The following is a 23,262-nucleotide window of genomic DNA, read 5'->3' on the forward strand; positions in this document are numbered from 1 at the left end:
GGCTGCTCTTCTGAGGAGAGTCTGACGGGAACACAACGCTCTGCACATCAGTAAATCTCTGAATTAGCATAGAACAGCCAAAGGGCTTAGAGGAGGATGGATGGAGAACTAAAGTGCCCAGCTATGTACATAGTACCGTACATATTTGAGAAATGAAAGAGTATTTTTAAAAGTATGATTCATGTTGATTCTGTCACATAAAATCAGCGTTTGATGAGCGACGACAAGATGAACACGAGCTGCGTCGGTGTTGGTTTGGGGGCTGATTGGAGGCTGGCTAGGTGACACCTTTACTGCATAGGTGGCCGTTTAGTGGTCATTAGAGCGAGGAGACAGGATTCAGGAAGAGATGGCAGGAATGTCTGATTGAGCAAAGTCAGTGAGACAAGAAACGTGACGCCCGATGGCCGACCTGGAAGGATTACCGAGATACAAACACTACAACGCTCTTCCTCTCTCAGTCAACGGTCCTTCTGGTAAACACAATGACGAGCTTACATGCTAACAGCTATGCAGTGTTTACATGTTGCCTATGGAAGATGTGACACTGATGGAGGAGGTGGAAACATAAATGTGGTTCAATATTCTAACAATACGGGAAAAGTGATGAGCTGCAGCAGAAACATGGATCCAATATCAACCAAATCATGTCGTGTTTGTTTCGATACGCAGTTACATCACAGATGGCACAATTCCACACCACCTCATTCTGGAATATATACTGTATATACACTATATATATTATTATTATAGTGGAATATTAATCCTCACTAGCCATGTAAAAGGATTAGTAGGAATATTGTCTTTTTCAGATTAAGGGCTCAAAAGCTAGAATATTTGGTGCTCGTAGACGTCATTAATGCTGTTACATGTAGCTGTGATACAAAGTGATTTTGAAGCGTGTGACGTCTTTCAGTGACAAACGAACAATAGCAATAAATAACACGACAGTGCTTCATCAGTGACAGACTCATTCAGCTAAACTATTAGGAGCGCTGTGTTGTGTTGGAGAGCATTCAGACGACATGAAGGTTGGAAGTAACTACATTTAAATGACAATAAAAAATAGTTGTGATGAGAATCCCATTTATTTCCTCACTCTGTGAATGATCTCTAAGACGATGTGAGCAAGTGATGATGAACTAAGCTACAGAGCAAGACTTGATCAGAACACTCGGCTGGTTATCTCTCAATACTTCAGCTCAGATGCAGTTTCACCACAGGCCTTCTCTGAGATGTCTACACTCTTCAGGAGACGACAGGATTCACAACTCTGAACACATTTCTGCACCATAAATCTTTTGAAAAATGTGTGTTTTTGTATTTCTATTCTTAGTCCCACGTTTAAAATGTAAACAAGTGTAAAAGTTATGACATAGGAGGATCTTATAAGTACATTTTGACAACTATATATCTATTAAAAGCTCACATTGGTGTTATTTATAGGTTGCAGCTTCACTGGGCTCCACTTAAAGCTCTTGTGGTTCATCACACCTGCACCAAATGGGTTCAGGAACAAAAGACAGAGTAATCTGGATCCGTCACTTAGTGATGGATTCAAGGAAACAAGCAGAGCTCATCTGATCTCTTCAGGAATAAACGACGAGGAAGCGGTGCACTCGTTGCTCTGAGCCCCCCCCCCTCCACCTCGCCGTGATCGGTGACTAGAAAGCATTGATGCCGATCACACATTTTTCGGTGCATCCTTAAAAACAAAGTTTAGACTACTAGAGCTGTGAATCGCTGAGCAATCATTATTCTTCTTCATCCGTTGGATTTTCTGCAACCACAATTTGATTCAGTGACAATTAACCAAAACAAATATTGTCGCAAAATTAGAAACGGAAAGAAATATTCTACAAAAAGAGAGAAAGGGTAGTGTTTCTATTAGTTCACCACATGTAATGATACGACACCAAACAGCACCATGAGCAGCTTTTAAAACCTCATCATTCAATCTCTCTGCAGCCGTAAACACAAAGTAAACATTGGCATTTTCATGAAGGTCTGATTAGATCAGAACCAGCGCTCCGTTCGAACGCCACTAAAGCGCTCAGCGTTCGCAGTGAGACAACAAATTAAATATCAGCTGGCACGAACAAAATCCAGACCTGGAAATTCTTTCACCATCAATCACACCAGGACCTCGTGATGAATGAGGTGACTTAAGAGCGGGACAAACTCAAGATCCATTAGTGCACTACACACCGACCTCCCTTATCTGCCAGGAAGGGAAGTCCAGTCACGTCGCTGACAACTAACATAAATAAGAAAGTGGCGCTTACTAAGCAGCAGGTGACCGGCCCCACAGCCTCATCTGGTGTGACAAATATGCTTTAAAAAAACGCCATACAGGTCTATGGGCAGTGCTGAATCAGCAGAAATCACACCAGTGTTTGTCAAGCACTTGGAGTTTCGTCGGCCTAATGATGGAGTCAGGTGTGTGTGTGTGTGTGTGTGTGTGTACGGGGCTCTGATTTAGAGGCGTCTTAGCTCTCAGAGGAGCAATCAATTAGCAGCTTTAGCTTCTATCACATTTCTGTGATGGAGTCAGAGAGGAGAGGAGCGCTAACGTGAGACACAAGCTGCTGCTGTGGGAGGAGACTCACTAGAACGGTTTAAATGGTACCGACCAAAACGTGTCGGTGGAAATGGAGCGTGTGAAAGAGTACCGAGAGACGGCGCGTTAACATCTTTTATCAGATATCGGTTTGAATCATAAATGTCTCAGTAAACTCATAGATTGGATCAGCACAAAGTAAAAAAAGAGCAAATATAACTTTTAGATCTCTGATCACACTTTTGTTTTTGCCGCCGATACTAATTATTGATCATTGATGATCCATATGTTCAGATACAGATCCAAGGATCCAGACTATTTGGTTTTTTCTTGCAACCGTCCAAAAAATAATTTTAGTAAACCATCAAACTAAATGTTTTAGTAGTTTATAGTTATTCATAAAAACACACAATTCAAATAAGTAAATAGTGTGTGTGTGCCACAAAGGCCGTAAAACTCCTTCTCCCACCGCGATTCACCGACACACGTGCGTCAAAATACATCAAAACGTGCGGCGTGAAGATAGCTAAAACAATATTCTGTGATTTTTTCAAACAAAATGCTCCAGGTCCCACAGTTTTTACTCTTTATACACCATTTTTGGTCAAAAAGCTTGGAAATGTTGTGCTGGTCGCTCGCATGTGTCTGTGGAATCCAACGGACTTACACATTTGTCTCAAAGAGCCGCAGAGCGACATGAACTCCAACCAACTGCTCCATTAGACTCCATGGGAGCCATAGCTCCCGTCATTTCCAAAGGTATGTATTTTGACATTTCTGCTGTTGTCTGACGTTATAGAAACTAAACGTTAAAGGAGTTGGTTGATTATTTAGATAAAAAAACCTTATCACTAGAATATCTATATTCATCAGAACAAGACCATATCTTTGAGATAAACAGCGATCAGGCAGTAAAATCTGTTTAGGTGGGAATAGATCAATAATGGCTGCTGTGTATTCTGTGAATCTGCAGATGTCACACATATCGATTATTCTTCTCCTGAAAATACAGGGAGACAACATTCTGAGTGTACCAGCCATGGGCCAGTGATGAATAGTTGAGTGTGTGTGTGGGAAGTTTGGATTAAATTGTTTTGACAGGCAGACCTCTACCTCTCTACCACCCAGACATCTGGAATCTAACAAAGAGCTGCAGTGGCTTCATCTCAATACACTCTACAGTGCTACTGTTCCAGTACACACACACACACACACACACACACTCTAATATATATAGTAATTAATTGTTTCAAAACGTGTCATATCGGTCACTTGAGTACTCAGATTGTCGCGCTACAGACTTCTATTCTTGTTCATGTGTTCGTGTTTTAGGAGATCAAAATACAGAATTATGAAGTTCTAGAGTTACAGTTTGACAGATTTCAGTGAAATCATTTAGACGTATCAGGACAGACATTTAACTGCGAGGATGAATACAAACTTTAACGTCAGGGTATTTGAACGGTTCTATTGAAATGCAGAAGATTTCTTAAGTCGATGAGTCGTATTTTTAATGCATTTTTTCATGCTGAATGACTGAATTCATGTCGCTGGTAAACACAAGATTTGAAGTGGTGCTTTAGTGAAATTCACTTTTACAGATCTGTGGATTAAATCCACTAATGGATAAATTGTTAAACTGTGTGAGTGTTCGTCGATGTAGAGTGTCTTTGGCTGAGAACTCTGCTGCAGTAAAATGAGGTCGAAAGGAACTCTGGTGCTCAGAAACACTACCACTTTCCTCCACAGGGACCGCCAGAATCAACACTAAACAAAAGTGTCTCTTAGTAGCTTTAAAAGACCTTTATCTAACAGAAAATCTTATTATTATTACTTTAAGATTATGTTATCAACGTAATATTTCCTACACTGAACATGGGTTTTGGATGTAAAAACTACTAAATTAAAGCTGCGAATAAGCTTTTTAATAAGTCATAGTCACACCTTCATGTCATAGCCAGTGAGTCGTGGCAGTTCCAAAACACCAAATAGTGTCACTGTTCCAATTATCACAGAGTGAAGTGTACACACACACCCAAACTACACCCTTGTTTGCAGAAGCAGAGCAGGAAACGGTCTCCTTTCATTCTCAGTGTCCAGTTTATTAGGGACACGTAGCTACATGAAGGTAGGACGTAATGCATTATACTGTGAACCTTAATAAACTGAGTGCAGGTCATGACTTAAAACATATCCTCATCACTTTGTAAAGCACTTCACGTGAACTTGAAACACTCTTCTTTGGAAGAAGGCTGGTGGATATGGTCGAAAGCTCCAGAAATAGCTGCATAATGGGTTTAGAATATTTACCGTAGACATCTTTTGGGACAGAGGTTTATAAAGTCTACAAACTCAGTGAATGGAAGTGAAATAATATGACATTAGTTATATAGAGATACAGAGGTTTTGGCGGATATTACCGTCTTTCCCTCAGTAAGAATCTAATAAATACCTCAGGACGGACCTTTTTAATGCAGTTGGTGTCTGAAGTTATGTCAAACAGCAATAATCGACCATATTGGCTCAACTGCTGAGTGTCTTTGGTATCTAATAACGTAACCAGGATCCCAGCGGCATCCAGGATGTTAGTGAAACCAAACAAGTAAACTAAGAAAAGTCCAAACTACAAAATGATGTGTTAGCCTAAAACTAAACCTGCTAAATGAACTGAAGAAATAAGGTTGATTTAAGTGAAGGATCCAGATTCTATTCTAATCTAGTGACTACCCGATTAAATATGCATGTACCCTACATTATTATCCACTGTTCCACACAACATAGAGAACAGTATAAACCAAAACTCCATTCAAGAAAACGTTAATTTATGCTGTACAACATATTAACACAGCACAAAGAACCCAAAACTGTTTATTCTAAACTAACAAATAAGAATAACTGGAGTGAATGATGCACATCTACTTAATTCTATTCTATTAAATATGCATGTAACCTACATTATTACCTACTTTCATCTGACATCACAACAAGGAAAACAGTATAAACCAAACTAAGGATAATGTAAGTGAATGATCCACATCTAGTCTTATTTTATATATTATATATATAATATATATATATACACACACACACTTGTGTCCCACACAGATGTTCCAGGTGTGACATCCAGATACATGAAGTAGCTACAGGTAAGAGAACCAGAGTCTCAAAGTTATCGACTCCCTTCACAAACACTGAGTCACAGGTTTAAATGTTACCATGTTTGTTAAGGCGCACACGCACACACACACACACACACACACACACACACACACACACACACACACACACACACACACACACACACACACACACACAGGCGGCCGTTTGAACAGAAACAAACACCGTTACATCCGGTAAATATATATGAATACATTGATTTTTTTAGCTGCGCCACAACAACCGCGAAAACCACCCGCGTCATTACGGTAGTAAATCTGAGCACCAACGGTAAGTTAACGGCTGTCAACTTTACCTCCTGCACGCGCACAGACCAGCAGGAGACGCGGTAAACGGTTGAGGTTTTTTTATTTTTATATCTCTCTTGTATTCCTAACCGGGACGCACATACAGACTTCCGGTGTCCACGCGCTAGAGACCCGTGACAGAAACCTCCCCCGGTTACCGGTTAACGGACGTTTTTCGTTTTGAACTTACCAGCAACACTAACACCAACATTTTCGCCTCCCTCATCCGACTCCCGTGGCGGTTCCAAGAGGCCATGATGCCGTTGCCACGTCTGGATACGCAGGCGCAGTGGAGTTTTTTTTTTCTCCCCACGGATTCTCCAGGCACGGCGCAAGGCTCCATGGGAAATGTAGTTGTTGAGGGATATTTGTCGTTTGTTATTATTATTCGAATAGAATAGAGTAGAGTAGAATAAAATAGAACAGAGTTGAATAGAATAAAATAGAGTAGAATATAATACAATAGAGTAGAACAGAGAATATAATAGAATAGAGTAGAATAAAATAGAGTAGAATGGAGTAGAATAGAATAAAATAGAACAGAGTTGAATAGAATAAAATATAGTAGAATATAATACAATAGAGTAGAACAGAGAATATAATAGAATAGAGTAGAATAAAATAGAGTAGAATGGAGTAGAATAGAATAAAATAGAACAGAGTTGAATAGAATAAAATAGAGTAGAATATAATACAATAGAGTAGAACAGAGAATATAATAGAATAGAGTAGAATAAAATAGAGTAGAATAGAGTATAGTAGAGTAGAATAGAGAATATGATAGATTCGGTCCAGACATCATCACCATGTTTCCTGTCTCATGTTATTGAACATCAGAGGAAACACCTGTGTATCACCGGATGCTCGGTGGACTTGTATCGCCAGGTAACCCGCGCACGCACGCGGACCTACAGCAGGTATACTCCTGAGACCCAGACAAAACAACACGCATGGGGGGGCAACCTTTTTCTTTTCTTTCCCAGCAGCCTCTCTGTCTCTCTCTCTCTCTCTCAGGGTCCACGCTGTGAATCCACTCGCGCTGTTGCGACACTCTTCCAGCTCTCTCCGGGGGGTGTATGAGCCCTTCCTCCAGATATTGCGCTTTGCAAGTCGGCCCCATAGTTGCTTACTTACCCCCCCCCCCCCCCCCCCCACACACACACACACTACCCCCACCCCCTCAACCCGGTGGTATCGTCCGCCGCTCAAGGAGAGAGAGAGAGAGAGAGAGAGAGAGAGAGAGAGAGCGCGCAGTAGTCGGCTGCAGGTCGCCGGAGAGAGAGGCGCACACAGCGGCACTAGAACCCGTCTCTGCTCGGTCTCTGAGTCTCATTCTCTCCTCGTATCTGCGGCTTTGTCATCAACTTGCGGAATACAAACATCTTGAAAGGTAAAAAAAAGGAGAATCACTTTCTTTCTTTCTTTTCTTTGTGGGATGACTGGTAGAAAAGCACTTTTTATTTTTAAGGTGTGCTCGAGCGTCCAGCTTGTGTCCCGCTGTAGATCTGGACGGAGATTGATGGAGGAGCACAGCAGCCTCCTTCAGCTTGAGAAACCTGCTTGGATAGAATTCAAATCAGTAATGGGTTGTCTGCTCAGCCCCGCTGTGGGCTCTGCTTTTTATCTGGATCATTTGTGCAATGTGGTTTATGTTTTACATGTTAAACACTTTTATGCGCTTTTTGCCCACTTTGACCGTGTGCGCCGAGCTGATGTGTCCGCTGATAGCGGGTGTTATTCGGGGCTTGTGAGCGGCTCCTTTATGCCCCCCGAGCCAGCCAGCTTTGCTTTCCGCTCACGTTTCATCCCAGGATCAGAGGAGCGTTTGTGGGGCTGCAGGAGCTGCTGTTCCTGCCACATTAGCGCGCTCTCAAACTTACTTTGCGCTGCATGCGCTGCCCTGTAGCGAGAGATGTGCACTTTAAGAATAACATGCAGGGGGACCTTCAGGGATTTCATCTCCAGGGAAAGAGTTGTGCGTCTCACTTGCAGTTGTTTTTTTGCACAAATTGTCTGTTTTCCAAGTGGTGACGTGATTCATTCCGAACATATGTGCTGTGAAAATGAACCTCTTGTCCTTTTCTTAACTTTGCTTGTGATGTGTTTGTCGTTTGACTTAAGACTGCCCATAATGACCTCATTGCTTATCAATTTCCAATCAGCACATTGGCTCTTACGCGCAGCCTTTTTGCGCACGTTCCCAGTTTCTTTCGTTCCAAATCCCAGAAACACGTTCGTGATTGTGATTGTGCATGAAACCGCTCAGACAGTCATTATTCATGAGTCACATGGACGCTCAGATGTGTTTTCTTAGTTTGGAGCAGAGAGCTTCTTCCTGTGGAACAAAGACACGCAGCGTGTAAAATAGGACGTTATAGTGTTTTATTCTACAGAAGGCTTTGCTGGAGCCGCAGAGCGACAGGGGGCAGTGTTGAGCGGCCGTGTGAACACCTTGCCAGGTGAAGTTTGCTGCATCATGTCGGACAACCAGCGGAGCAGAAGGTGCAGCACTCAGCCGAGCTGTGGCACATGAGACACGGGGACGCGCTGCCTTAATGGGTTATTGCCTTTGTGATTATTAGTATGATTTATTTTAATGTGCTTCAGGTGACTACATGTCGAGCACCTTTCTGAACAAGCTCGTATCTGCAGCTTTCCAGCTCTCAGAGACGTTTAGTCCTTTTCCAAGGCGTCAAATATCACATGAATTTATCCAAAAGCACTGTTTTCACCTGAGAGCTGTTTTACACCACCTTGGCCTTCAGGAGCTTTTTAAAGAGCTTCATTTGTTTTTCACATTTTCACTGAGCCTCGGTGTCTCTTCAGCAGCATCAATGGAGGACGCTTTATGATTCATTAACACTCAGATGCTCTCAATGCTGCTCCAGCATCGATGCTTAGAGTTTTGGGAGATGATGATATGAGACGTTTCTTCTTTTTAAACCACTGTGCTTCTCTTTAAAACATTCACATCTCTGCCCCGACAATCAGTGATTAACATAATATCATCACTCTGCTGCTGTATTGTTCCTCTTGCAGACTAATAATCTCTCTCATTCATATCACAGAATCCTGTTTCATATCTAAACAACCTCTGATCCTCCACGTCTGGAATTCAAAACAACACGTTGGCACAACTCTCATTTAGCTTATTCATCAACACGTTGAAAGTCTCATATCTCCTCCATCTTTTCACTGATATTCATATATCCCCCCCACATGTTTCATCATGCTTGTCTTTTGTGATTTGAAGAGCTGTTCTACTTTTAGTCCTTTCAAATGGAAAACAGTTTTCATCTCTGATGAACTTATGAGGGCTCTTGACAGGTCCTGGTGGTGGGGGGGGCAGCAGCAGAGTAAAAGAGATCTGAACCCCCCCTCCCCCCTCCTCTTGAACCACCTTCCCTTTCCCCGTCTCTCCTTGGTGTCCTTGTGTGGTTTCTGTGTGTGAAAGTGTTTTTTGATTAGAGATCTCCGACGTCGACATCAATGATTCATTTTCATTAACTAATGTGGTCGACGTGGAGCAGACGAGCCGGCGGCTCCTTCATCCACATTAGAATGATGCATATTTAAACTGTGCTGGTGTGGAGGGTCTCTGTTGTCTGGCATCATCTGAGACATGTAATAAGTTTAATGTCTGGAGAACTCGATCTCTGCTCCACCTGGTATCCCCTCTCAGAGAATATAAAGAAAACGACGCTCAGTGTTCAACATGTGTTGATGTGTGTGTGTGAAGAGATAACAGACTCTTCATCAGTTACCCTTCAGCTCCATAGAGCTACAGGTTTTAAGGAGTGAGGACTTCTACAGTGCCACATTTCTGCTGTTAGTCTGTCATTCAGCTTCTCAAGCACATCAAACAAGCTCTGCAGGGCTTCTGTCGCCGCTCACATGAACCAGAACGCTGTTCACCAAAACCTCGTGCTCTGTTTCTTGAGTCCTGCTCGAGAGCGGCCTTCGCCAAAGAAGCATTTCCACGCTTTTAAGGAACCAGGAGGGATGCCTCTAAAAGGCTCTGCGACCGTTGATAGTTCTTTGCTCCCTGAGCTCGGCATGAGAACGTGAAGCGGAGAAGATTTTCAGACTTAAAGTGTAAAGTGGCCTTTTCCTGAGCAGGATTCACATGGTAATTAGGTCAGGACACGCTGAGGAGGAAAAACAAAGATGTCCTCATGCCGAGAGAGAGCAGGAAACATGTTTAAGGAGAGCAGAGATGCTTCTCGACCTTGTTTTTGTAGTGGTTTTGTGTCTCTGTGTAGTTGTTGTGTGTCTCTCTCTGGTAACGTAGTGTTTCTTTCTGTTAATTTCAATCTTTTTTTATATTTACTTTGTGTCATTATTTTGTGAGCAAAAAACATTCCACGCTTTTCTCAAGATGTTTCAATGAGAGCGGAGATGCTTTTCGACCTTTCTTTGTGGACATTCTGTCTCTTTGCAGTCGTTGTGTGTCTCGTTGCAGTCGTTGTGTGTCTCTTTGTAGTCGTTTTGTGTCTCTTTGTAGTTGTGTGTCTCTTTGCAGTCGTTTTGTGTCTCGTTGCAGTCGTTTTGTGTCTCTTTGTAGTTGTTTCTCTTGCAGTCGTTGTGTCTCTTTGCAGTCGTTGTGTGTCTCTTTGCAGTTGTTTTGTGTCTCTTTGCAGTCATTGTGTCACTTTTTTGTCTTTTTGTGTCTTTTTCTGGTCGTTTTGATCTATTTTGTAGTTATTTTGCATCTCATTATCTTTGTGAGCAGAACACATGTCGCGTTTCTGTCGATGTTTCAAGGAGAGTGGAGAGAGACGCTTGCTTAAAGTGTCTCTATATATATTCAGAAGGCTGCAGCCACGTCGCTGTCTGTTATGTAAATAAAACAGCACATTTGGAGTCACAGTGTGACTTGTGTTGGCATCTTCAACATCCACCAGGGTCTGTATACCCAGAACACAAAGCTCTGCCACCTGAATGTGACGATGCCATCTCCAAATCTGCCGACATCAATGATGCCATTTCACATCCACCCTCTCCGAAAGCCTGATTGAGGTCACGCGCCTCAGCACACCTCGTATTTATTTGAAATTAAATCATTCTTCCGCTGCTCGACTTCTGCAAAAACACAGACAGATGCACTTTGCTTCAGTCCTGATGAGAATACGCCTTCGACTTAGAGTCCGGTCTTTTGTTCAGGACGGAGCAGGTTTGACAGTCTGAGCCAGTGGGTGGAAATGAATAATTCCACCATGTCTGTCTGGGTCCCCCCCCCCAGGATCTCATTGTTTGTGATGCAGAGTGTTGTCGGCGTGGCCCTCGTCTGTGTGTCTGTAACCTGGCCTCTCTCTCCGCCTCAACACTCAACCTGCTCGTCTGTGAAATCTGACGCGGCTGCAGCGTCTCTGCTCTCCGTCTGCAGCCTCGATAATTAATGCTTGATGCGACCCAGCGGTCTCAGTTTGTGTCTGGACCGTAACCACCTGTGTTTGCCCCCCCCCCTCTCACTTCCTGTCTTCTACTGTACCTTTACAAACAGGGTGACTAGAGATGAACAGGACAAGCTGTCTGTCAAGCAGAGGAATACGCTTTATGGTTCTTAATCTGGTTCTAAAAACATTTTGTAAATGAACTGGTTTAGAGCTGCAACTATTCAATTAATCACCAACTATTATTCCAGCTTCTTAAATGTGAATATTTTCTGGTTTCTTTGCTCGTCTTCTTGGGATTTGGGAAATGTTTTCTGATATTATATTTATCCTCTAATTGAGAAAATAAACAGCTTCATTGACATTGTAAATAATCACTAATTGCAACCTTAAATGGATTCATCATCTTATCTTTGACATCCTTTAAGATGCAACAAACACTTGTTGTTTCCAGTGGCGGGCCGTGCATTTTATACCTAGGCCTTCACTGTTGTCCTGCAGCTGAAATACCACCTTATAACCACATGATGGCGCCACAGTTATCAGTTTCTAAGGCTGTAACTATGTACGTATTAAATGTACGTACCGAATGTTACGAGACTTGCAATACGTTTGAATAGTACTAGAGCATCTGGAAAATGCAGAAGCTTATATTCAGGAGAATATAATGTTTTCTGCGCTCATGGAGGACAGTGGTTCTCAGCTGGTCTGGCTGTGGGACCCACCATCACTCCTTAATGACAAGTCATGGCCCAAAGAGATCATCTCATGATTTTACTTTCACAACTTGAGCATTGAACGTACTGCTCTGCAGTGTCTTTCCTCGTCTCAGCCCCGTGTCACGGTGCATCTCACTCAGTCAGAATGCCCATATTTGATTGGCTGAGCTGCATCACGTGATGTGATTCACTACCCATCAGCCTCTGCTGTTAAGTTTCGTTTCACGATAGTCACGTGCTCGCCCACTGACCAATCACAGCACACTCTGCACCTCACGGCAGAGCTGCACCTGGACACTGAGCTGCACTAATGCTGACGTCATTATAGGCCAGCTCGCAGGCTCTGACACATCAAAGAATACGCCCAACATGTCAAACTAAAGATCTGATTGGTTGAACACTATGACAATCAACAATATCGTCCCCGTTCACTTTAATCTGCACATGGATTCACTTGTGAGTCTGCAGGCCTCTGCCTCTGTTCTTACCTAGAGACACAGAGGTGAGATCTGATTGGATAAAAGCTCTACTTAAAACAAGCTGCACTGGAAGCAGAGCAGCTGAGGAAGACAGTAGCTGTGCAATGAGAACATAAGATAATGGGGAAAATATTATTATAAATTATAATACATGTAGTGTATTTAAGAAAAATTATTAAATTATAAAATAGATATAACTTTGTGATTCTGTGTAGGCCAGCAGAGAAGACCTTGAAGGCCCTGACGGCCGTCAGGGCCACTGGTTGTTTCAGCCTCTTGAACGGGAAGATTTGCAGCTTTTTTCTGTTAATTTAAAATGTTTGGAGGAAAATGTCTCTGGAAACTTGTGTCGGACAATTTTCTGAGATTTTAAAGGAGGAACGATTAACCAATTAATTAAAAAAAGTGACGGATGAATCCATAATGAAAACAACAAGGTGTTGCAGACCTGGTTTGGTGTCGTGTTTCTGCACATCATCAAACCTGAGGAGCTCCTCTGTTGGTCATTTCAAGGTGTTTGTCCTTCAAGCTATTCAGCGTCTCACACGTTCTCATTCTCGTCCCACTTAGACGAGGTGTGTGTGTGTGTGTGTGTGTGTGTGTGTGTGTGTGTGTGTGCATGAGCGCGCGCATGAGCATGCGCTCATACGTTCGTGTGCGCATGCGTGCATGTCTGAGCAATTTGATTTTTCCTCTTTTGTGTGCATGTGAAGCGGACGTGAAGGCATGTGCCCTTTTTTCTCTGTAACGTCCCCTCCTCCATCAGAAAGGTCTGAGTGGGACGAGAATAAAAGGGGCGCAGGAGGAGGAGAGAGAGCTCCCACAGTTGATTTGGCCATTGTGTTTGAGGAGGGGGGGGGGGGGGCATTATTCCCATTGATGCTCTGGACGCATGGCTGAAACCCCTACAAGCTTTAGGGAAGGGAGCTTATTCAAGCACTGGGGTTGTGAGATGTGGTATTGAGCCCATTGTGGAGGCGGTGGTGGGAACATTGTGCTTCAGCTCCACTCTGACCCACCGGCTCTGAGAGCTGGACGCCTCTCAGGTCCTCCCTCATGTTACAGGGCTGCAGAGTTTAGACTCAAAGACACCTGGGAGACATTATCACCAGAGGAAAGATATGATTAGAATTTCATTTCACTGTTTAGAGATAAGATAAGGAATCAAGGATCATCTATTGTCATCATGCAACACGGGAACAAACAAATCAAACCAGTCGTGCATGTTTGGAGTTTGCATCATAATGAATGTAATCAGCAGCAACAGCATCAGTTCTCTGGTCAGATGAAGTATAAAACTCATCATGATGAAAGCATCGTCCATCACCTCTGACTGTCATCATGATGTGAGCACAGAGTCCTCCTCCTCTGGCCCACCAGGGTCCTGATCTCTGTCCTGCTGCTTGATCCTGGACCACCATGGATCCAGGTCTCTGTGAAGACGTGGACTCAGTCACCGACCTCCCGCTGCTTTCATCCCTCTTATTTTGAGTCTTTGTAGTCGTTTTCTGTCTCTTTCGATTCATTTTGTGGGTTTTTGGTCATTTTGCCATTTGTTTTAGTTCTATGTGTCTTTGTAGTTGCTTGGTGTTTTTTATTTGGTCATTTTGATCTTTCTTTGTCACTCTGTGGTCATTTTTTGTCTGTTCCTGGTACTTTTGATCTCTTTGGAGTGGTTTTGTATCGTTGTTTTGGTTGTTTTGCCCTTTTTATAGTTGTCTTGGGTCTTTTTGTCGTCCTGAGTCTCTTTCTGGTTGGTACGTGTCTCTTTGAGTGAAAGGGGCCCCTGACACTTTGGGCCCCTGGATCTGTGGATCTGAGCCCAGGTGAGTAATCCATCAATGCCGGATAAAATGTTCATAGCACAAAACTTAAATACATGTTGAGGGTGACATAAGTGTGGTGTTTTAAAGGTGTGGCTTCTCTCGCATCATAAACACTGTAAACATGAGATCTGAGTGATAATATTGTGTGAAATGTTGTTAAGCTCCTTCTTCAGTCCGTTGGCTCTCTCTGGGTTTCAGGTGGTTTACTTTGCCCCGTTGAGCCGTGCCTGAAGAAATGAGGCTCGTTTAGTCGCGCTGCTCCTCTAAAATGGTTCTATCTCCTCAAATGGAGTCACGGGGTGAGAGCTGAACTCCTGTCTGCAGCCTGTGCTCTGTGAAGTAATAGGTTTGCAGTAAGCCCTCCAAACAAGGCTTGGCTTAGGACACACTGCTATTTATTTTACACACTGGCAGGAAGAAATAATGATATTTATAACAATCCTCCCCAGTTTCTTCTTCTTCTATTGAGTTTGGGATGATGTGAGAGGCTGTCATGATTCAGTCTGTCATCTGACTATTAGCTGCAGCAGGTCCGAGTCCCTGACGTGTTCAGCTAAAGTTTATTAGCATTGGTTTGTTTCCAGTGTCAGACTTTGATTAAGTGCCTCCGATAGCTCGTATAACCGGCTCATTAGAGAGCACATGCATCCGGGCCGGTCAGCAGTCTGCAGTTTGTGTGTGTGTGTGTGTGTGTGCTTCCTATATATTCAGTAATATAGCTGAGAAATCAGCAGTTAGCGATAGCAGGCAGCTGCTCTCGACGTTTGTCCCCGTAGGGCACGTGTAATTGGACGACCACATGTCAGGCTGCGATTTGCAGTATGAGCCTATAATGATGCTGCAGCACTAAATATGATGAGAGCAGTTGTCACCTTGTCAGATGAATTCACTGGAGAGTAGAGCGGGAGAGAAAACTCTCTCAATGTGTTTTTATATCTTCTCCTGAATGTTTTCTACCAGATCCCGTTTTTCCAGATGTTTTCCAGATGCAGATTCATTTCCTCTGAACGCTGACGTGAGCTAAATGTTTATGACACGATGACGATACATTTGGAGGATGGTGTTTTTATCCTCGTGTTGGCTCAGTTCTGATTTGTTTCATGAATGATTTTAGTACGGAGGCCCACAGGAGCCAAAACATTTCTAGTAGTAGAAAATGTTTGTAGCTTCAGCGGTAAACATTAATAAATAAAGAAGTGCTGCAGAAAGCAAAACTACAAAACGTTTACGGCAAAAACAGAAATGATGCAAAGTCCAAAACACAGCAGAGAAACTATCCATCAACACAACGGAAGATCTGCGTATTCTTTCTTTAGCGATATTAAAGAAGAGCAACAGGTTCATGTAGCTCTCTTATAGTATTCTAAAAGAATAAGTCGCCTCTTTAGTCCACTTCTTCTACTGACGTGGTTCCTGAAGCTACAACCAGTTTCTCCTCCCGAGATGTTTTCATATTCACACTAAAATCATCCATCAAACAAATCAGAAGTGAGGCAACATGAGGAGGAAACCACCGTGCACCGATATGTTTTATTGCAAATCACTGTTATGTTAATTGTTCTCGGGTCAAACTTCATGCAGAACTTCCCAGAGTTCAGAGGGAATGAATGTGGATCAGGAGCAGATCGAGCTAAACAGGAGCTGTAGCAGATCCTCTCAGCATGTTTGTTCTGCACAACGTTTTCATTTTCATCCAGGTTTCTGAAGCCGTTGCCGGTCACCGTGTTGTATGAATATATACGGCTGGCTGACCTTCAGGTCATGTTGTTGGTTTAATCATATTGGATTCAAGTCCCAGGGATGGTGAGTGAATTTTGTTTGTAGAGATGTGGACTTCCTGTTGTACTCGTAAAAACAAGCTGTTTCCTGTTTCCTGACTGCTGTGGAGAATTCCACTACACATCCATGTCCCCATCTCCTCCTCGGCTCTCGACATGTTTCACATGCTGCCCCACAGTGAGGGTGCTGCACAAACAGCCTTTGAACACGACTCGGACGTGAAGCAGCTGGAACAGACAGACTGCTGGTGCTGTTTTCATTTCAGATGTCTCATTCTGCTTGTGTCATCCCGGGCCCTGACCCAGACACACCAAGCCTGCATGTCGGACGATTACTGATCTCCTCAGCTAAAAACAACCTTTGTCACCTGCTGTCCACTGCTTTCAGTACATTCTAACCCGTCACAGTGGAGATAGCATCATCCCTCATGCGCCGCTCACACCAATGAGCGGTGATCCCACAATTCTGCCTTCAAGGTCAGTTTTCTCTGCAGCGTACAGGTTGTGTGTGCGAGGTTCTGAATCGAGCAACGAGCGACAAAGTGAAGCAATAACAGAGACCACGTCTCTTTGTGTGAGTGCCAGAAGCATCTGAAACCCTCACAGAGAGTCAGAAGGGCCATCATCCGCGTCTGTGCGTGTGATAGCTTCTCCTGTTTGACCCGGGTAGCAACGAGCAGCTAGCCGTACTCCAGCTTAACCTGCAGACACTCCGTCTTTTGACCTTATTGTTCGGCTCTGGCCAGAAATCTCTTGGTCTTTATCCAACAGAGCGACTGGAGTTCTTTACTCCTCCAAAGTGGCTGATTTGTGATTGGTGTTGCGTGTGAGCTGCAGGCTCAGTTTGTGGACTTTGAGGCTTGCAGGGAGGGGGCGGTGCTGCAAGAGCAGCTTTAATCCAGAGCTCGTTCGTTAACGTGGAGAACCTATGAGACCGCATGTCTGTGACATGAGCGGAGACCCTTCAGAATAAAAGCCTTCAGTGCACCAGAGAAACGTTGCTCTGTCCGACACACAGGTGGGACAGATGCTCAGTCCTTTTTCATGATTTAGAGTTTTTATATTTAAATAAAAACAATGGAATTGTGCTCAAAGTTCAGCAGCCTGGAGGCTCGTTGTTGATGTAAGAGCTTTGAGTTTTCAGAAATGTGTGCATAGTCACATTTGTTTGTGTGCAATAGAGAAAAAACTCTAAATGGGATCGATCGCATGCTGCATCTAAACCTACACACGGCCGTGCTGCTTTCATCCTTTAATGCAAAGTGCTTTGGCGCGTTGCGCTCTGGTTTTGGTTGGCGTATGATGATGAAGTTGTGATCGTTTAGCAGTGAGCCTCACTGATTAAACTAAACACAGCAGCTCCTCATGAGGGCCTCTGTGGCTCAGTGGTAGAGCGGGTGGGCAGGTGGCACCTTGCATCAGTGTATGAATGGGAGTGAATGGGTGAATGATGACATGTTGTGTTAAAGCGCTTTGATTGGTCGTCGGACTAGAAAAGCATCTTCAGTTTGACCATTTAACCGGATGATGTGACGTTGTGTAATGAAAAGAAGTAAAATAGATAATAGACGGTAAATCTCTAAAATGATGAGCTTCTCCACATATTGACATTTGTGATATTTGTGGAAGAAAGAAAAGATATCTGAGCTGTGATTGGCTGTTCCTCGTCACATGATGTGCAGCGTTCCCAAAGTGAAACTACTGTATTTTTATCTCGGGGTTATCTTTAATCTGGGTCTGACGCACTGCGACGGCGTTTCTCTCGCTTTTAAGAGGCCTTCCGTGCTTCTACATAGACAACAATGGAACAAAAACGCTGCATGTAAACGGCCTCCTGCAGTATATGAATAAGTGTATAAATATTACAATGCTTTCATCAGCGGGCCAGAGGCTCAATCACCGTCTTCCTGTTCTAACGTTGGTGATGTCATACGGTAGTGATGTCATACGGAGTTTGATCAGAAGAACTGGATCAATGAGAGATAATCACTGAGATCATTGTTGAGCTGAGAATGTATTTTAAGGATTTTAGAACTTGTGTTGCTGCTCAAGAAACATTATTTGTTTACATACAAGAATAATAAATAATCAAAAAGAACCGATAAGAGTATCAGTAAAATCCCAACAGAGACACATATTGACTTTAAAGACATTTTTGTCCACAAAATGGAAGAAACGGTTTGGTGCTGATGAGTTCTTCTGAAGCTGCAGCCGCTCCGTCCTGACCGGCCTCGTGCTGCACCAGCCCGACACTGAGCTGCTGGTTGGGTGGCGGTTGGCTGGGGTTACTATGGCGATGGAAGTGTCTGTGGGGGGGCAGGAGGCCGAGAGGCGCGTGTTGACAGTGATTAATGTCCGGGCTCAACCGGAGACAGCGGACCTCTCAGGGCTCCATCCGGCACCACCACCACGTCTCACTCACAACAACTAACGAGACCAAGTTTAATCACAATCCTGTGAATTATTTATTCTACAAAAATCTATTACTTTGAGCGGAGGAAAGCCGGAGTAAATAGAAATGTTGGATTAAGCCAGGAAGGAAATGAGATTCACCTTTAAATCAATCCGCACAATCCGGCTGATTGATGGAAAAAAAAAAAAAAATTGTCTCAGCGCCGCTCGCCTCTTATTCTGACACATCAAGGGGGGGGGGGGGGGTACTGGGCAGCCTGTTAACAAGGAAGTGAAGTGATGGAAGACCGGAGGACCAACGTCTGCATGATGCAGATAAGCATGCAAACACTGCGTCTGGATATGTGGAAAGCCTCCAGTATGTTCCTTATAAACATCTCCTATTGCATTAGATGGATGGTCTGCTTCTGTTCTCACACACACACACACACACACACACACACACACACACACACACACACACACACCTGATTCTCACTTCGTATTGGACACACTTTCTGTATATAAGGAAGCGACCTCAAAGCTTTGCCACGGTGCCTGGTCCTCTTTCATGTTTTCATTTAAAAGGATGCTGGTCTCTGCCTCACCGCACTTTTCCCTCCTTTTGCCCCGAAACACTGCAGCTGAAAGGAGCCTCTGTTGGACTGCTATGTGTGTGTGTGTGTGTGTGTGTGTGTGTGTGTGTGTGTGTGTGTGTGTGTGTGTGTGTGTGTGTCATAGAATAGGAGTAGAACAGACATTCCAATTCAAATTAACGTAGTGGACGGTGAGAGCGACGGACATTTTAATGTGCACCAGTGTAACTTTTATTTAAATCAAACCGACTTACAGCAAGTTGTGGCCTCACCAGACTTCAACTTCCTGTTCTTCATGTCTTCAATCTACATTCTCTCTAGTGTCCACCAGGGGGCGACTCCTCTGGTTGTATAGAAGTCTATGAGAAAATGACTCTACTTCTCTCTTGATTTATTACCTCAGTAAACATTGTAAACATGAGTTTATGGTCTCAATCTCTAGTTTCAAGTCTTCTTCAATACAGCATGATGTTCATTTAGTACATTATGGTCCATTTAGAGTCACACAGACCATAAAGCAGGGGATGCTTTAGGGCGGGGCTACACGGTGATTGACAGGTCTCTACCACAGCGTTTGTGTGTTTTCACTTGATGGAAGTTGTTGGCTAGAAATGTATTTTTCATCGTTCGGTTGTGCTCGGACCCTCTCGTGTCAACATCTCTTTCTATGGTGTGAGCACCATGTATTGCAGCTAAAGCTCATCCTCGGGGGGGGGGGGGGGGGGGAAGAAGCCTCTTCTTCCTCTTCTTCTTCCTCTTCAGTGACTGCCTTCAAACACTCTCTGCTGTCTGTGACTTGACCCTCCTGCTCCTCCCGTCTCAACACAAACTATGTGATTCTTGTGTAAGACATGATGAATGAGCTCCAGGCAGATACACAGTCCTTTGTGCATCCATTCCACTACAGGAGGTAACGTTACCTTGTCATCCCCCCCACACACACCTGTCTGGCTTCTTAACCCGACCTCTATGGAAGGAGTGCGTGGGGCCTGTTGTCATATTTCCCATCACAGACTGCTGAAGGACTCCAGGTAGCTGCACTGTGCGGCGATGTGTAAATCAGCGGCTGGATGTTTGATGGCAGAGTAAATGTCTTCCCCCGCTCACAGCAGATTGTTTCCCCCCCCAGTAGTGGTCCTCAACCTACAGTGTTTCTAAAAAGGACAAATATATTCATGTTTTAAAAAAACAGCAAACGTCCGTTTTCGAGCCGTTTACTCATGTCTTCATTGAGTGAAGATGTGAAGATGTGCTTTATGTTTTATGTTTGAAGGACAAATCATTTAGCTGGAAATGTTAAAGAATATTAAAACGAGACGGGAGAAAGCTCACCACATGACCTCCAAACACAGCGCTGTGGGAACCTTTTCAATGTTATTTGAGCCTATCTGGTTTATTTTCACCACAGAAGAAGAACTCCAAAACAAGATTAAAAAAACACGCACGCACACCTCATATATTCTCAGCTAATAAAAGTTATGGGGAATGTGTTAGCAAACAGCTGCTATTTACCACCTGTAGCAACATTAGCATTCATTTCATTCACTCTGCTTTCATCTCTTGTTTGAGGGAAATAGATCCTAAACACCATGAAAGCAGAAACAACAGAAACAAGCAGCTAGAAGAAGCTGGAGAGCCGGCGTGAAGTCCAACAGTCACCCGGGGGGGGTTGTGTTGTATTGAGGTCAAAATGTGTTTATCTCAAACGGAGTGATGACCCACACGGCTTTATTCTCCTCATTTACCAAGTGGTTCGGTCTGCTCATAAACTCATGTTTGTAAGATGGAGGCAGACCGATGAACACTTCGTCACGGCGTTGCAGCAGCACTAGCAATTAGCACGGCGGGTCAAACGTGTGTGTGTGTGTGTGTGTGTGTGTGTGTGTGTGTGTGTGTGTGTGTGTGTGTGTGTGTGTGTGTGTGTGTGTGTGTGTGTGTGTGTGTGTGTGTGTGTGTGTGTGTGTGTGTGTGTGTGTGTGTGTGTGTGTGTGTGTGTGTGTGTGTGTGTGTGTGTGTGTGTGTGTGTGTGTGTGTGTGTGTGATTTAGACACATGCTCTCTCATTTTCTGCAGCGCTCTTGGGTTCGCTTCTCATTTCTGCTCCGGTGAATTCCGATGCCCTCGGGGAGCGACGACAAGACAACGGGAGAGAAATGCAGATCTCTCTCTCAAACGCTGCTCAGCAACTTTTACGTTGCTGACATTCTGTGACTGTTTTTGGAGGCTGAAAACTTCGGCTGTCCTTTGCTCCCAAACCAACGCATGATTGATGCCCCACAACAACCTGTCCCAGTTACCCTCGATGCCCCACAACAACCTGTCCCAGCCACCCTCGATGCCCCACAACAACCTGTCCCAGTTACCCTCGATGCCCCACAACAACCTGTCCCAGTTACCCTCGATGCCCCACAACAACCTGTCCCAGCCACCCTCGATGCCCCACAACAACCTGTCCCAGCCACCCTCGATGCCCCACAACAACCTGTCCCAGCCACCCTCGATGCCCCACAACAACCTGACCCAGCCACCCTCGATGCCCCACAACAACCCGGTTCAGACACCCTTTGGCGATTTACCAACCAGCGGTGCCGGCGGGCCGAGCCCATTCATTAACACGGCCCAGATGACAGAGGGATGAACAAGATGTGAAACCCGGCGCTGTTGGTTTGTGGTGGTTAGACTTGTGTTTAACTGTCCTCTCTCTCTCCGTGTCCCTCTCTTTGTCTCTCTGCGTCCCTCTGATTGTCTTTCTCCGTGTAGTGATGTGTTTGTGTGAAGAAGGTGACCTGCAGGCGCTCTGAATGATAAATGTTTTCCATTGGCTGCATATTTCTGTGAGAGCTTTGTGTGAGCGGGCAGCACCTCTGCAGTTCTTTGTTCCTTCATGACTCGTGAGCCTCGGATTAGTTTCATCAGACGCTACAGATGATTCTCATCATCTTCGACAGGTGATGCGTTTGGAATGCTGGCTCCCTGTAAGATCTGACAGAGATTGAAGTTTTGACTTTTTCTCTTTTGTCTCTTAGATTCAATGAGCTCGCTCTGCTCTGCAGGACTCGCCAACACAATATAACAGCTATCGTATGTGAGCATTTAGTTGACCCAAAAAACTCACTTCTTCTCAGAACAGTAGAGTGTTGGTGTCGGTGGTTTTATGAGATTCTGTCCAACACGTAGAATCTGTTTCAGGAGCTGAATGTGTAACAGACGCATCAAAAGCTTTAGAGAGCAGAGAGATCACGTTTCATCATCACTGTGTCGTGTTTTTAGAACATTGATTATCTCATTGTGGTCTTCTTGATTGTGGCACCATGAAAATCAGCTCAAGCACTAGTCAGACGTCCTCTTGTCCTCTACTTGTCGAGGTCATGATATCACTTTTATCTGGTCCTGAACCAGTCTCAGTGTAGTCCTGATCCTCTATATGAACCAGTCTCAGTGTAGTCCTGATCCTCTATATGAACCAGTCTCAGTGTAGTCCTGATCCTCTATCAGACCTCCATCAGTACAGAGACCATCAGAGAGAAGATGGTCTGTTTCTATAGAGTTATTCTTAATGCTCGTCATCGGAGCCACCGGGTCGGATTCTGGTGAAACCAGATGAAATCATGCAGGTTCACCAGAACCTCCTTCAGCTCAGACTCCAGATCCTCCAGCAGAGACCGGTCCACCACAGACAGACCCAGATCCTCCAGCAGGGACCGGTCCACCACAGACAGACCCAGATCCTCCAGCAGGGACCGGTCCACCGTGGACAGACCCAGATCCTCCAGCAGAGACCGGTCCACCGTGGACAGACCCAGATCCTCCAGCAGAGACCGGTCCACCGTGGACAGACCCAGATCCTCCAGCAGAGACCGGTCCACCACAGACAGACCCAGATCCTCCAGCAGGGACCGGTCCACCACAGACAGACCCAGATCCTCCAGCAGGGACCGGTCCACCGTGGACAGACCCAGATCCTCCAGCAGAGACCGGTCCACCGTGGACAGACCCAGATCCTCCAGCAGGGACCGGTCCACCACAGACAGACCCAGATCCTCCAGCAGGGACCGGT

The 23,262-nt window shown here is 44.5% G+C and overlaps 2 protein-coding genes across 2 annotated transcripts in view; one reads left to right on the plus strand and one right to left on the minus strand.

The window, feature by feature from the left end:
* Positions 1-6,352, minus strand: part of pdia5 (protein disulfide isomerase family A, member 5) — a 46,388-nt gene extending 40,036 nt beyond the window's left edge. Inside the window, exon 1 of the mRNA XM_076085092.1 lies at positions 6,215-6,352. Within this exon, the coding sequence (XP_075941207.1) occupies positions 6,215-6,280 (66 nt within the window). The 5' untranslated portion in view covers positions 6,281-6,352. The remainder of the gene's footprint in view (positions 1-6,214) is intronic.
* Positions 6,353-7,312: 960 nt separating this feature from the next.
* The window catches only part of sema5ba (sema domain, seven thrombospondin repeats (type 1 and type 1-like), transmembrane domain (TM) and short cytoplasmic domain, (semaphorin) 5Ba), an 82,879-nt gene continuing 66,929 nt past the window's right edge, over positions 7,313-23,262 (plus strand). Inside the window, exon 1 of the mRNA XM_076085098.1 lies at positions 7,313-7,414. The gene's annotated coding sequence lies outside the window, so the exon portion shown is untranslated. The remainder of the gene's footprint in view (positions 7,415-23,262) is intronic.

The sequence above is a fragment of the Anarhichas minor genome, unplaced genomic scaffold, assembly GCF_050575085.1.
Source record: "Anarhichas minor isolate MPS153535 unplaced genomic scaffold, ASM5057508v1 ptg000138l, whole genome shotgun sequence".
Lineage (NCBI taxonomy): Eukaryota > Metazoa > Chordata > Actinopteri > Perciformes > Anarhichadidae > Anarhichas > Anarhichas minor.